The sequence below is a fragment of the Molothrus ater genome, chromosome 12, assembly GCF_012460135.2.
Source record: "Molothrus ater isolate BHLD 08-10-18 breed brown headed cowbird chromosome 12, BPBGC_Mater_1.1, whole genome shotgun sequence".
Classification (NCBI taxonomy): domain Eukaryota; kingdom Metazoa; phylum Chordata; class Aves; order Passeriformes; family Icteridae; genus Molothrus; species Molothrus ater.
In genome coordinates this window covers 19,805,482-19,819,595 of record NC_050489.2, presented here as the reverse complement: position 1 = coordinate 19,819,595, position 14,114 = coordinate 19,805,482, and the positions used below count along the sequence as shown (strand labels likewise).

The 14,114-nt window shown below is 48.2% G+C and overlaps 1 protein-coding gene across 6 annotated transcripts in view; it reads left to right on the top strand.

Annotated features, from left to right (window-relative positions):
- Positions 1 to 14,114, top strand: part of GALNS (galactosamine (N-acetyl)-6-sulfatase) — a 49,336-nt gene that overhangs the window by 13,072 nt on the left and 22,150 nt on the right. For all 6 annotated transcript variants that reach the window (XR_004980965.1, XR_004980968.1, XR_004980967.2 and 3 more), the window contains 2 exons: positions 3,903 to 4,039; positions 6,469 to 6,571. Coding sequence is in view for 2 of the 6 variants with exons in the window: in XM_036390154.2 (XP_036246047.1) it covers positions 3,903 to 4,039; positions 6,469 to 6,571 (240 nt within the window). In the remaining 4 variants the exon portion in view is untranslated. The remainder of the gene's footprint in view (positions 1 to 3,902; positions 4,040 to 6,468; positions 6,572 to 14,114) is intronic.

The window sequence follows — 14,114 nt, the reverse complement described above, 5'->3', positions numbered from 1 at the left end:
GCCCCTGGATCCCTGGCAGTGCCCAAGGCCAGGCTGGACATGGGTTTGGGGCACCCTGGGACAGTGGGAGGTGTCCCTGCCATGGCAGGGGTGGCACTGGATGAGCTTTGGGGCCCCTTCCCACCCAAACCATTCCAGGATTCCACCTGGCAGTTTGTTAATAATTTTATTGATCCATAAGGCTGGGGGGGGGTCGTTTTTATTAAAGGGCACATTCATTTAATAAAAATACAGGAGCACCAGGGTCTAAACACAAGGAGTGAGGGACAGGGAGGGAGCACCTGCCAGGCTCTCCGTGGAGCTGGGGATAATTGGTGCAGTTGGCTGGTGTGCAGGTTTTTGGAGGGGAAAGATGCCTCAGGAGTGTGTTGCTCTTGGCATCAACACTCAGTGAGTTCTGCTCCCCACCAGGAATATTTATTCCCACACAAACAGCCTGGCTGCACTTCCCTCCTCGGCTCCGTTTTCCAGGTGAATTCACAACAAATCAGCGTTTCAACATTCCCCACATCACATCTGCCTTCTGGAAGGATCCAGCTGGAAAAAAAAAAAAAATCATATTCTATTGGTATTTGAATCCTCCTCCTCTCTCCCCTCGCCCTCCTCCCCTTCCTCTCTCGTGCCTGCTTCCTGAAGGAGAAAAGAACATATCAACCCAAAGACAGCATTGCAACCTTTTCTTCCCTATCTCCCATGGGGCGCAAATTGAAATTGAATTAGACAGGGATATCAGGTCTGCTCGCTGTGATAACTGTAAAAGGATTTTATTTAAAAACACCCTGACATTTGTTCACCCAGTTTCAAATATTTAGCTTTCCTCCTTTCCATTCCTGGCGGGGGCGACTTTATTAATTGTCGCCTTTGATTCAGAGTTAAAGCTTGAAAGCACTGATAACAGCACTGGGGACTATTTCTTCCAGCGCCGTGGCCCACAGCAAAAGGATTTCATTTTCTTAAAGACGTTGTGTGGATACTGAGAGTTTATTAAAAAGAAGGGGGGGAAGGAGGGGGAAAAAAATCCGTCCTTACGTGCGTAATACCGGCTGTTCCTCACTGATACAGCAATATCTGATCTCCCTCCGTTTATATATTATTTATTTTCTCTGGGCTGTTGCCCTCTCTGGATTTTTCTTTTTCTTTTCTTGAAAAAAAAATGAAATAAATAAAAGGGAAAGGCAACTAGAATGAAAGAGCCCTGTTGACAGGAGAAAAATGGTAATTTTTTTATTTTTTCTCTGAAAATACTTCAAAGTTTTATATAAACATTAACCTTTTTTTTTTTTTTTCCCCTTTTTCCTTCTTCAATGTGGTGCTGCAGCGTACAGATAAATCCAAGTGGCTGTGGCATGGGCATTTAATTTCCTTAAGAAGTTTTCTCTGCTTCACGGCAAAAATGTTGTCTGAGAGCAGAAACGTAATTGGATGATTAAAGAGAGTCATCTACATCTGGTGCTGGTTAATAAGGGCCAGGACAAGGGGAGCGTGGTGGCCCCCCAGGAGTGTCCCCACGCTCTGGATAAATGAGGTGACATTAAAGGCACGAGCCCGGGGTCAGCAATTGCCTCTTATCAAAAGATTGAGGCGCTGGGATGGAGCCACAACAGGAAAAGTGATTTTTGGATTAGATGGAGAAATTGTGAGAGCTCTGATTACAAAAGGGCTCAGCCAGGGGCTGGGTGGGGGGAGCAGGAGGGGTTGGAGCTGCTCCTTCTGCAGCTCTGCAGGTGGGAATGAGCCCAGGGAGGAACCTCCAGGGCTGGGAGCTGCTCATGGGCCCAGCTTCAGCCCTGGGGACAGGGCTCAGAGGGACCCTGACCATGTCCTCGTGCAGGGACAGGGCTCAGAGGGACCCTGGCCATGTCCTTGTGCAGGGACAGGGCTCAGAGGGCCCTCAGCCATGTCCTCGTGCAGGGACAGGGCTCAGAGGGACCCTGGCCATGTCCTCGTGCAGGGACAGGGCTCAGAGGGACCTCAGCCATGCCCTTGTGCAGGGACAGGGCTCAGAGGGACCCTGGCCATGCCCTTGTGCAGGGAGGGGACAGGACAGGGCTCAGAGGGACCCTGACCATGTCCTTGTGCAGGGACAGGGCTCAGAGGGCCCTCAGCCATTTCCCCAGGGAGTTCCATGACCCCAGGGAGTTCCAGCTGGACATGAGGCAGAGCTTTCTCTGTGCCCAGAGGGGCTGTGGAGTTCCCTCAGGGGACATCCCAGAAGTGCCTGGATACCCTCCTGTGCCCTGTGCTCTGGGATGGCCCTGCTGGAGCTGGGAAGTGGGACTAGATGATTAAAATCATTTTAAGGAGAGGAAAAGGCTGCACTAAAATAAAGAATAAATGTTCTCCAAACCCCATCCAAGCGGGCCTTGAGCACTTGCAGAGCTGGGGCAGCCACAGCTTGTCTGGGAAACGTCTCCCTTTGTGCCTGTCCCCAAGGCCAGGCTGAGCAGGAGCTTTCCCAGGCTGTGCCATGGATAAATCATGGATAAATCCTGAACTGAGGGCCCTGTTGGTCATGGTCAGCTGATCAGCTGCTTTCCCAAGGATTTCCAAAGCCAGGTTCCCTCTTGTGCTTCAAGCTTTGCACTTTGTTTCCTCCCAAGGAATTGTGGCAGGATTCTTGCATGCAGCTTTAATAAGATGTGTTCCTGCCAACACCTCCTGATGAATGAAAGCCATTAAAAATTGAAATGACTGTAATCAAGTAATGTGATATTGTAATGTTAAACTTGTAATTAGGCCCCTGCATGTTGCTTTCTCCAGTTCTTTTTTTCTTTAATTTCTTAATTCTTCCTTTGTGTTCACTTTGTTCAGCCCAGCCTCTTAATACAAGGTTTAGTATCCCCTTTTTTTCCCTTTATTTTTGAGCTAGCATCTCATAAAAGTTCATTTATCGTGTCATCATTTGTTGCATTTAAATAATTTGTGTCAGCTTAGGGGCTGGGGGTCTGTGAGTAGAATCAGAGGTAAAAGGTCTTTGATAGTCCCAAAATTGTTCTGTTGAGATTGGACTTGGATTTTAGTCAGAAAGTGCTTTGGTGCTCACAGCTGTGGGGTTGTATCCAATGGTTTCTTGTTTCCCAACAAGTGCTGTGGCTGAAAATGCTCTTTTCCTGTCACATCTTGTGCTAGTGCATCCTGGTGCTCCTGATGTGGCAGCAGCTGCTTTAAGTGAGTGTGTCACTGACTAATTAAACACCCTGCAACAACTCCCACAATCAGGGAGGGAGCAAAGGCTCACAAAGAATCACGCAGAACAGACTTTGGAGGGTTTTAAAATATAAATAATTAAGAGCATAGAGATGAGTATGGCTTCCAAGTAAGGAAAAAGGGGGAAAAAAACCCTTGCACATCTCCATTGAAGCCAAACCCAGATGTTTTTCTCCCTTATTAAAATATGGACTAAAAATACCACAACTTTACAGTTCTTGAATTGTTGGAAATGGTTTGCAGATGAAGTCATCAGGCTCTTTTTGTTATTATCCATCTATCCCTGTGCTTTCTGGGAACTCTCTCAGGGTATTCTGGACACCAGAGTTGACCTGGAGAAGGGAACAAATCAAGGACTTTTTTTTCCCTTGGTGTAAGTGCTGATTTTTCAATCCACAAATGAGCTGGAATTTGCTAAATTAAGTTGAGCCCTGTGACAGCACACTCCTGGAAAAGGGATACACAGGAGTGAGGAGAGGAAAATGGAAAAAGAAAAGAATAAAAAATGAAAATTCTCCCTGGAAGTGGAGAAATAGGGGTTGTTTCCTTTGCTTTATTGTTTTCAGAGGAGTTTACTGGTGGCTGCAGCAGTGTAAAGGGAGAGGTTTGCAGGGTGCTTTGGAGGGAACCTGTTTCCACACAGATTTTCCTGAAGGGCTCTTTGCAAACACGTTTCTGTTGGTTTTTGGTTGCAGGTCAGCCATCAGCTGGGCAGTGTGATGGATCTGTTCAGCACCAGCCTCTCCCTGGCGGGTCTGCAGCCTCCCAGTGACAGACAGATTGATGGCATCGACCTTTTACCTGTCATCCTGCAGGGCAAGCTAATTGACAGGTCAGTGATTATCCCCGAGCTGCCAGCCCTGCTCCTGCCTGAAGGGATGCCAGGTTTGGGGCTGGGTTTGTATCTCCAGCTCACAAGTATTTAATGGGAGCTGAGTGCAGGCAGCAGCAGAGCTTCCCCCGAGCTGCTGCTCCGCTGGAACAGGCTGAGGTGGGAATTCCTGACATGTGGCATGTTGCCATACACTGGAGTCTGGGGACAGATGAAAATGTCACAGGGTTAGCAGGGATCCCTGGAACAACATATGGCAGGAGGGGAGATAAAAGCCTGAGAACTGGAGCCTGGCTGGGGGACAATCCATTATTTATCACTGCAAAAGCTGCCCAGAGTGTGCTGGGTCCTTGTCCTGCTGCAGAGCTGGGAGGGGAAGGCTGTGCTGCTGCAGAGGGCCTGGAAACACCAGGAAAATCCTCTTCCCAAGGTCCTGGGAATGCTTCTGCAGGGATAGCTTTGGGTGAGAGACCTGGAATCTCTATGTGCTATCAGTTCTTGGGCACAGGCACCAAGATCTGACAGCAAATCCTGCCAACAAATATTTTATTGGAAGTGTCAGAGGTCAGGAGAGGTCTTGGAGTTGGGATTTTGGTGAGAATTTGGCAGCCTGGGAAATCTGACTGCAGTAATTTTCTTTGGGAGATAGCAAGGAAACTTAGGCATGGAAAACATTTTTGGAGCTCTTTTCCTTCTTGGATGAGAGCCTTTGTGCTGTGAAATTCCTTTGGTGCCTCTTAAGCAAGGAGCACACCTGAGTATTACAGGAAAAGCCTGGCCCATCTTCTGGAAGTTTGGAAAATTTCTTTGTTGTTTTAAAAGGGAATTTCAGTGCAGTCACCAACCCCTTGCTTGTGTTACAATAACAGTCACTCAAAGCACATTGTGGCTTTCCTTTTCCTTCTTTTTATTTCCTTTTTTTTTTTTTTTTTTTCCCTAGACATGACCGGGACAAAGTCTTCACAGCCCCCCAAAAACTTTCCAGGAAATGCAGTTTTTGTGTTCTTTTAAGCTTAAAAAGGAAAAAGTGAATGGGGAAAAGAAATAATTTATATCAGAATACTGAGTACAAGCTGGAATCCTCCTTCAGAATAGAAAATGTATTTTTTTACCAGGAAAATCCTAAAACCTTCAGTCAGGAGGGCACATAATACCTGATCAAGTGTTGGCTATTGATGGCAAGGAAAAGGAGGCTGGAGTGCTGTGTGGAATATTTCTGGGAGGTTTTGATGATGGCACTGGTTTAGATCAGGTGCTGCACATTGGCAGCTTTGTCTTGCTGCCTTTATTTCACTTCCAGGTGCATTAAGGATGCAGGAATGGGATTTTCTGGGAGCAGCTTCCCCTTCTTCCTGGGGACAAAGTTGTTTCCCCTTTGTTCCTCTTGGTGACAAAGGAGGGAGGCTCCTTGTTACTGTGAGGCTAAAAGAGCTCTGAGGCCACTCCTGTCATTCACACAGGGATATTTAAATTTCACCTTGCATTTAGGGACAGGTTTTTTCAGGTGGCATCACCAGAGTGAGTCATTTTTGGAGTGGCCTCATCTGAGAAGGAAAGACAAAGGTTCCCCCTGACAATGACAAACAGCTTCACCCTCGTGTCCTGTCAGCAGCCCAAAAGAGCTGGACAGAGGAACTGCACCAAAAAATCAACCCCCTCTCCTGAAGATAGTCCCTTCCAGTAAAATTTTGTGCTGTCCCCTCAAAAAAACCAGGAGTGTTTTGTTGGGAAAACCAGCAGGAATGTTGCTGGGATGCCCAGGGAGCAGCACAGATGCAGCGAGTGAGATGCATTTCCTGGATGAATTATTAATTAGGGAAACCTCTGGGAGCAAGTGCAGCTTTAGCAGCATGTTTACATGCTGCAAAGTGAGGTTTGGGGGGGAAAAATGGAGAGGAATTAAAACCACAGCATGTCTGGCTGCCAGGTTTTTCCATGTGGAGTTTCTCAGAGATGTCATCCAGAACACGCCGGCATCTGGTGTCCTCCTGGCCACCCTGCCCGTGTGGCACTGCCAGCTCCACCCTGCCCGTGTGGCACTGCCAGCTCCATGGCAGAGCTGGGCAGAGCAGCCTGAGCATCCCAGAGCCCCTGAGTCCCTTTTTCCTGGCAGGCAGGCACTTGAGAGCTGGCTGACACTGGAACCGCCACGCTCCAGAGGAAATCCCAGGGGCTGGGAGTTCAAGGATTAACAATCACTGGCAGCCAAGCTGGATAATGTTTCATTCTTGCACCCTGTGAGCCCTCAACTTGATGAACACTTTAAGAAATGTTAATTGAAAACCTTGCAGAGGAGACTATTAGGAGGCAGCCTGTTCCTGCCTGATATCCATATGGGAAGTGGGATGCCATTAAGGGGTTTGTGGCCCTTATCAGGGGGCTGGGCCCTGCCTCTTGGTGTTTCTCATGCAGCTCTGCTCTCCTTCCAGGCCCATTTTCTATTATCGTGGCAATGAGCTGATGGCAGTGAGAGCTGGGCTGTACAAAGCTCACTACTGGACCTGGAGCAACTCCTGGGAGGAGCACAGCAAGGTAATGGCACAGGGACCTGGGATCCTGGGCACAGACACCCTTTAAACTGGGGGATGCCACCATGCCTCAGTCTCCTCAGAGCTGCCAGAGCTGCTGTGCAGGTTTCTGTTGGCTATCAGGAATATTTCTGCCCCAAAAGGGCTGCCCAGCCCTGGCACAGCTGCCCAGGGAGGTGGTGGAGTCCCAGCCCCCTGTTTAACAGGATGTGGCACTTGGGGACATGTGGTGGCCTTGGCAGTGCTGGGGGAACAGCTGGACTTGATGATCTTAGAGGATATTCCAACCTAAAGAATTCTGTGATCCTAAAAAATCCTGAGGGGACTGGACTTCCCCCTCCTGAAATCAGGTACAAAGAGAGGAAAACGAGCAAATTCCAAGTTGTTCTGAGGGATGCTCCCTTTAATCAGCCCTTAATCTCCCTCAATATTAAAGCTTCCCTCTGAATCCTGAGCTTTCAGATGTTCACCTGTGGTTGGACTCCCTGATCCTTGTGGGTCCCTTCCAACTCAGGATATTCTGTGATTCTGGGAAAGTCTGGAGCCTGGTGCCACACTGACCATGAGCCTCACGATTCCTGGCACAAAACACCTATTTTGTATTATTGAAATGGAACTGGGATGAGTTTGTTGGGTTTGTGATGGTTGAAAAGGAAAGCTGTGGAAAGGCACAGTGGAAAATACAGCAGGGGTTGAAAGCAGTGAAATAAACGTGTTTAATCTGTTATCAGCACTTCTGTGAGCTCACATCACACTATGTACACCATTTGATTTATTTTATTTATTTCCTGGCTGATCTCCTCACAGTTAGATGTTAAGCACTATTATTTCCTTTTCTTTTTGTGTCTTTCTTGGCTCTAAACTCTGGGGCATTTGCTGAGTGGCAGCTTCACACGTGTGCCTTGCTGCAGATCCCTTCAGACAGGAACCCAGAGCACTAAGGCCCAGCTCTCAGCACTCCTGACAGCAGCCTGGGCTTGGGGAGGGATTGTTTGCATGATTTAATTTTTTTTTATGCTTCTTTTTTTTTTTTTTTAACTTATGGAAGGTCCTCAAGGCATCACAGGTGCAGAACTAAGTGCTGGTGACATTTGTGGATATAAAAGTGCAGGGATTCTTTCACTGGGATGTCCTGGGGGTAGAAGGAAGTGTCAGCTCCAAGGGAGTCATTTCCATTCAGGGCTGTAAATGTGTGTGTTTGTCTTTTTTCAGACTGCAGCGCTTCAGGATTTAAAGCTTGTTTTACAGGGAGCAGGCAGGAAAGGAAAGTTGGCTCTAGAAACGTTTTTTATGCTCTGTCTCGGTGCTAATTCCACACAGATAAAATGAGATCATTTATTTGTCTTGTGTGTGAGTAAAACCTGTTTATCACCCGTGGAGGGTTTTCCCTGGTTGGGAGGAACTGGGAGCTCCTCTGTCTGTGTGTTTGGGTGCAGGGGTGGCAGATTCCCACAGCAATCCTCGCTCTCCGTGGTGATAAAAGCACAAACCCTCATTCCAGTTGGGAAATAAATAAACCCCTGCATGGAACTCAACTCATTCCTCCACGTCTGAGTGTGGAACAGTGATAATGGGGACCAGCTACTCCTTCCAGAGGCTCTCCCACTGTGAGCAGTGGCAGTGCTGCAATTAAGGAATATTTATTTCTTTCCAAGTCTTTGTTTAACTGCTGTCTGATAAAAGTCAGCAATTATCCTGTACATCAGAGAGATGATTACAAATCCACTCTCTTTCCTGCAGCTTGGATCACATGAGCTTGATGTGGGGAAAATTGGAGCACATTAGTGGCCAGAGCAGCCATTAACAACACGCAGAGGAAGCTGAGGCTGAGATTTGTTCCAATTCTCCTCATGTCTTCGAGCCATTAATTACAAACCTCGCAAGTTTAAAAATAGAAATAAATCAGAATGCAGAGCAGCTCCACAGCTCCCAGCCCTGCTGGAGGAGTTTCTAAGCTCACCTTACAACACAGTTCCCTCTTTCAGTCACTGGGCTTCCCAGCTGTGTTGATATTGGACTCTGGAATCAAAGAGGCCACTTTGTTTGCTAATTCCATTTGAAAAACAACTATAAATCCATGCACATCTGTGGCATTTGGAATTCTGACTGTTGGCTGTTTGTTCAATAAGGTTGACTTGCCATCCCAGTAGAGCTCCAGCTAATGAGGATTTGTTAATTGTATGATCTTTAGAGGTCTTTCCTCATTGTGAATCCAGTGAGACTTCCAGATACGAAACTCTCAGTGGGAAGGTCCCCACTCAGACCTGGAATATGTGGTTTTCCTGTCATCCATTGGACAGAGAGCTGAAGTTGGCCAGATGTGGCAAAACAGCTGCCTGCCCATTTTGGAGAGGTTTGTTTTATGAGCAGGGGAATATTTCATGGTTTTGACAGACTTTAGCCAGCCCTCCTTGCACTTTCAGAAGTCCCTTGGTAATTGACTGTGTGGAAAATCACTGATACAGTAAACTTGCCCCGGGTTTAATTCCCATTTTTTGTTTGACTTTTAGATGGGATTATCTCATTAAAGCAGCCACAACCCCATTTTCACGCTGCTACTGGAAAATGGGGAGCTGGTGCCTGTTTGGGATGAGCAGGATGGCGAGGGAGGATGTGGAAAGCTGTGTTTGATGGGGTGTGAGTTGGTTCAGTAATAAAGGATGTACACACAAATGAAAACCTACCAGGGACACACAGCCTGCAGCAGGCACAGCAGAGCAGAGCAGGGCTCTGAAGGCTCCTCTCTCCATCTGGCACTCGGAATATTTGCTCTGGAAACATCCCGTGCAGGCAGCACACAGGTTTGCTGTCATCCCCCAGTCCCATGACAGCAGCCTGCCCTTACTGGTCTGCATCTCTGCCTTATGGCCTGGGATTAGGGCTTGTCATCTGACACACAGATGAATTGTGCTGTTCTGTTCTTCCCAGCTTTTGTTTGTTTATTTTTTAACCCCCAAGCAATTTTTTTTTCTAGTCTGACTCCTGTCAGGAAGTCTTGTAGTCTGTCTCAGTGCTGGAGGATACCTTGATGCTGCCTTTTCTGCTGGATTAACTGGATTTCTTGATTCTTGAGGGGGTGGTCTCTTGAAGGCATGAAGGGAAGGCTCACTCACAGAATCAAGTGGGAGTAAGCATTTTGTGGGACATTTTCCCTGAGGATTGCACAGGATGCTTATTTGGAGCTGTTTACCTGCCTTCCATCTATATAGGTGGCTCATGTTTACATAATTTGACATCTCTGACATTCAAGAGGTGATAAATGGGACAGAGGGAGATGAAAGGAAGCCTGACTTGAAAAATGTGTTTGTATTTTTAAACAGTTTGATAGAGGCAGAAAAATCTGCCTCCTGCACGTGGGCTGAGTCCCTGCTGCTCCAGGACTGCTGGATATCAAAGCTTTTCCATTGTTGTTCACCTTTTTTCCCTTGTAGCAAAAATCAGCAGTGATGAAAATAGCCATGTGTGCAGGAGCAAAGGGAGAACTGAGGATAAACCTGGGGAGATCCCTCTTGGACAGTGAAAACACACAGGACTTCTACTGGCAGCCACCTGTCAAATGCTGGGGGTTTTGGAAGTAGGGGTCTGAAAGGGTAAAAAATGGGTATTTTCTATAAATTTACCAGAATAGACAGCAAGTCCTCAGGAATTTCCTAATGTAGTGCTGCTGGATAGAGGAGGCAGGAATGGAGGTAGCAGAAAGGAAATTTCCTTTTCTCTGCCTCCCACCAAAAGCATCCAGCACAGAACAGCCCTTGTACCTCCCAAGAGCACTGAGGCAAGAAGGGGGGAAAATAACGAAGGAAAAGAGGCGGGAAACGCCCTTTGGTTGTGGGAGAGGGGCTGATAACATCAACCTTTGTGCTGTCAGCTTGTTGGGAGCCTGCCCTGGGATTCCTCGAGCTGTGGCTCTAAAGCTGCCGCTGTTGTTTTAATGTGAAATGCCAGAGGGGTTATTCCAGTCAGGCTCTGCCATTGCCCTTCTCCTGCACGTGAAGGGATCGATAAAGCCTTTTCTGCACCGGGGATGTGAAGTCAAGTAGAACCTCACAAATAATGACATTTGATTTTGGTCCTCTGAGCATAAGAACCAGGCATCGATCGGAGCTCGCTGCGCTGCCCATCCCGGGGCTGCCCGTCATCCCCTGGGAGTGCCCATCATCCCTGGGAGTGCCCATCATCCCAGGGGCTGTCCATCATCCCCAAGGGCTGTCCATCATCCCAGGGGCTGCCCATCATCCCAGGGGCTGCCCATCATCCCTGAGTGCTGCCCATCATTCCCAAGGGCTGCCCATCATCCCTGAGTGCTGCCCATCATCCCAGGGGCTGCCCATCATTCCCAAGGGCTGTCCATCATTCCCAAGGGCTGTCCATCATCCCTGGGAGTGCCCATCATCCCAGGGGCTGCCCATCATCCCCAAGGGCTGTCCATCATCCCAGGGGCTGCCTGTCATCCCCAGGGGCTGCCCATCATCCCTGGGAGTGCCCATCATCCCTGGGAGTGCCCATCATCCCTGGGAGTGCCCATCATCCCAGGGGCTGCCCATCATCCCCAAAGGGCTGCCCATCATCTCTGGGGGCCACTTATCCCCAAGGGGTGCCCGTCATCTCTGGGGTTGCCCATCCCAGGGGCTCTTCCAGCCTCTAAACCCATCAGCAGCAGTTCTGGGTGCACGGGGTTGAAGCCTGGCACCCCCACTTGCAGCTGATCCCAAGGGGGATTTCTCCAGGCATGGCCAGGAGGCCAAGGGTGCCGTTTACAGCAAGAAACAAAAATTCCAGGCTTTAATTGCCAGCTGTGCTTTTCTGCTTGCAGTGTTCACCTGCTTTTGGTGCCCTGCTGGTGCTGGGGGGTGAGGAGAGCAGAGCAGGAGGCAGAGCTGGGCTGGGCTGGGCTGCAGCCAGGCTGAGCAATTGCCAGAGGGCTCCCGTTAACACAAGTGGTGATTCCATCTCTTGGCAGGGAGCCCAAACTGGCAACTGGCTGTGTTTGTCTCATGTCTATATTGACACAGCATCTGTGGGCCATTTGCTCTGGAAATTAAAGCTGTGCAACCAAAGGCTGCTGTATCCCAGGGATGGAAAAACAACCCGGGCTCTGAGATTGCTGAGAAGGCCAGGGGTGGTGATGGCTGGAAGGCTCACCTGGTGGGCAGGGAATGTCATGTTTTAATCAGAATCATTGAAGGAAAGGATTGTTGGGATCTGTCCTGCAGCCAACAGGTTTCTGTGGTGGTGGCAAGCACTGTAAGAGCTGGGCAGGAGCTTTGATGCTGTGTTTGGGCTCCCTCAGAAGGCAGGAGATGCTCCAGAAAGGAGCCACTGGTTTGGTTTTTTCAGGAGGAGAAAACCCCAAGAGTTTGCTGAAACCCAGGGAGTTTGTGACCTTTGTGCTCTGTTTGATCAGTGAGCCCTGGAGGCTGGAAAAGCCCCCAGGGTCATGGAGGGACCAGTCCCCAGGTGTGAGCCCTGAGCCACATCCAGGCCTTCCCTGAGCACCTGCAGGGATGGGGACTCCAGCCTTACCTTGGATAGGGAGCAGGGACAAAAAACAGAATGTGCCCAAATTATTGATCCTGCACATATTGCTATGAGCAGTGTGACAATGAACAGTTTTAGGGGTAACAGGAGACAGGAATTGGTGTTATCCTGCTGGCTAGGACAGGCTTAGGCAGCTCTTGGCTCTTCTCCAGCTCCAAACATCACCAAACCTACCTATACAAAATAAATAACATTGAATTTTGTATATTTATAGCTTTTTTTTTTTTTTACTAATTTGTTGATGAGTAGATAGAAAATCTTTGAAGCTCTCTCTGCAGTTGAATATTGACTCACAGAGTACATAAAAGTAGCAATATTCCATTTTATTTGCAGGGATAAACTTGGAATGCCTTAGAAATGTCCTAAAATGGTATTCTTGGGGTTTTATTTACTTACCTATTTATTTATTTGACTTTTCTCCACTAGACTGCTTTTCAAGAGGGCACTGAATGCTTAAATTAGAATGACAGGTGGCTTTGGGCTGGTGGCATCAGGTAAATTGTCCCAGCATTTTCTTTCCTGGGAATCTTTGGGATTGTGTTTTGGAGTCTGGGCTGCAAGGATTTCCTGGGAAACACAAGATAAAATAGAAACAGAGCAATGTCTAAACAAACACCCCAGAGACGAAAATCTTTCACACTGAAGCATTTGCAGCGAGGAGCATTGTACCAATTAGCAGGCTCTTAATTAAATTGCTTGTTTGATTTGCATCCAAATTATAATTTGGATGTTATGGAGGCTTTGATACCTTTTCATTAACTGGTCCTTTTGTGGGGAAAAAAAACCCACAAAAATCTCTTTTGCCTGCGTGTTTCAGAGGCCTGTGGCATCACAGGCTGGGAAGGTCAATCAGTTTTGTATCCATTTAAAGTCCATTATTGGTAGGGCCACTCCAACCTATCAAGCAACTCCCTTATTTTTCCAGTCAGTGATTCAGGAATCTATAGCCCTGTGCAGATAAATGGGATTTCATGGGCTTCTAAACTTCTTGCTTTATTGAAAAGCAGAATATTAACTGCTCCACTGACCAGCTGTCCATTAAAAACACGGGATATTTTTAGAAAATTGTTTGCCAATCAAATCCTACCAACATCTGTAGAGAGCCTTTTCAGTTTGTTTTATAAGCAAATGCTACAGCTGCTTTCCCCCTTGCCTTGAAGCACTCCCATTTACTGCTCTCCATGTCTCTGTCCATGTCTTGGGGCACTTTGGGATTGTGAGGAGCAGCATGGGGGCTGGAATTGTAAAACCCAGCTTTAACAAGTCCATTTGGGGCCAGGCCTGGCTGGGCTGGGCTGGGCTGGGCTAGGGGGCCCTGCTTTATTGCCTGCCCAGGGAAATGAGTGCTTTTTGCATTTTTGGCTCTTGCAGGGGTTTAAATGGGCTCTGGTGGCCCTGGAGGCTGCAGGCCAGGGATTAGGGAGCTCCCAGCTGGCAAATCAGGGCTGGGGAGGGAGGGAGGGAGGGAGGGAGGGGGGCTGGCAGGGCTGGGGCAGATGGAGCTGGCAGCTCTGGTGCCCAGCCTGCATTTAACCCCTTGCTGCTCCCAGCTGCTTCCCCAGGACATTGCCAGGAGCTGAGCCCTTCAAATCCAGTGCTGCTGCAGGGAAAATCCCACCTTGTGCCCCCCCAGATGGCCACAGACAGGATGGGGCAATGTCTCCCCTTCTGCAGCACTCCCATCCCCACTGTCATGCCTCAAAACCAGCTTGCCATGAATCGAATTGAAAACACACCAGTTTTTATAAAATTAACCAGATTTGCTTCATTTCTCAGAGAAACTGATCCCTCAGGTGCTGCCAGGGGAGTTTTCAGGTGCCTGCTGCCTCTCAGGGTGTCTGGATGTCTCTCTGGGGTTTGGTTTGGTTTGGTTTGATCAGAAGTGTCAAGCAATCCCATCTTCCTGGGGCTTTCCAAAGCCAGAAAAACCAGCCAGAAAATCCTTTCCACGTGCAGAATTTTTATGATTAAATGCTTCCACCTCTTTGTCTTTTGTTCTGCCATTTCAT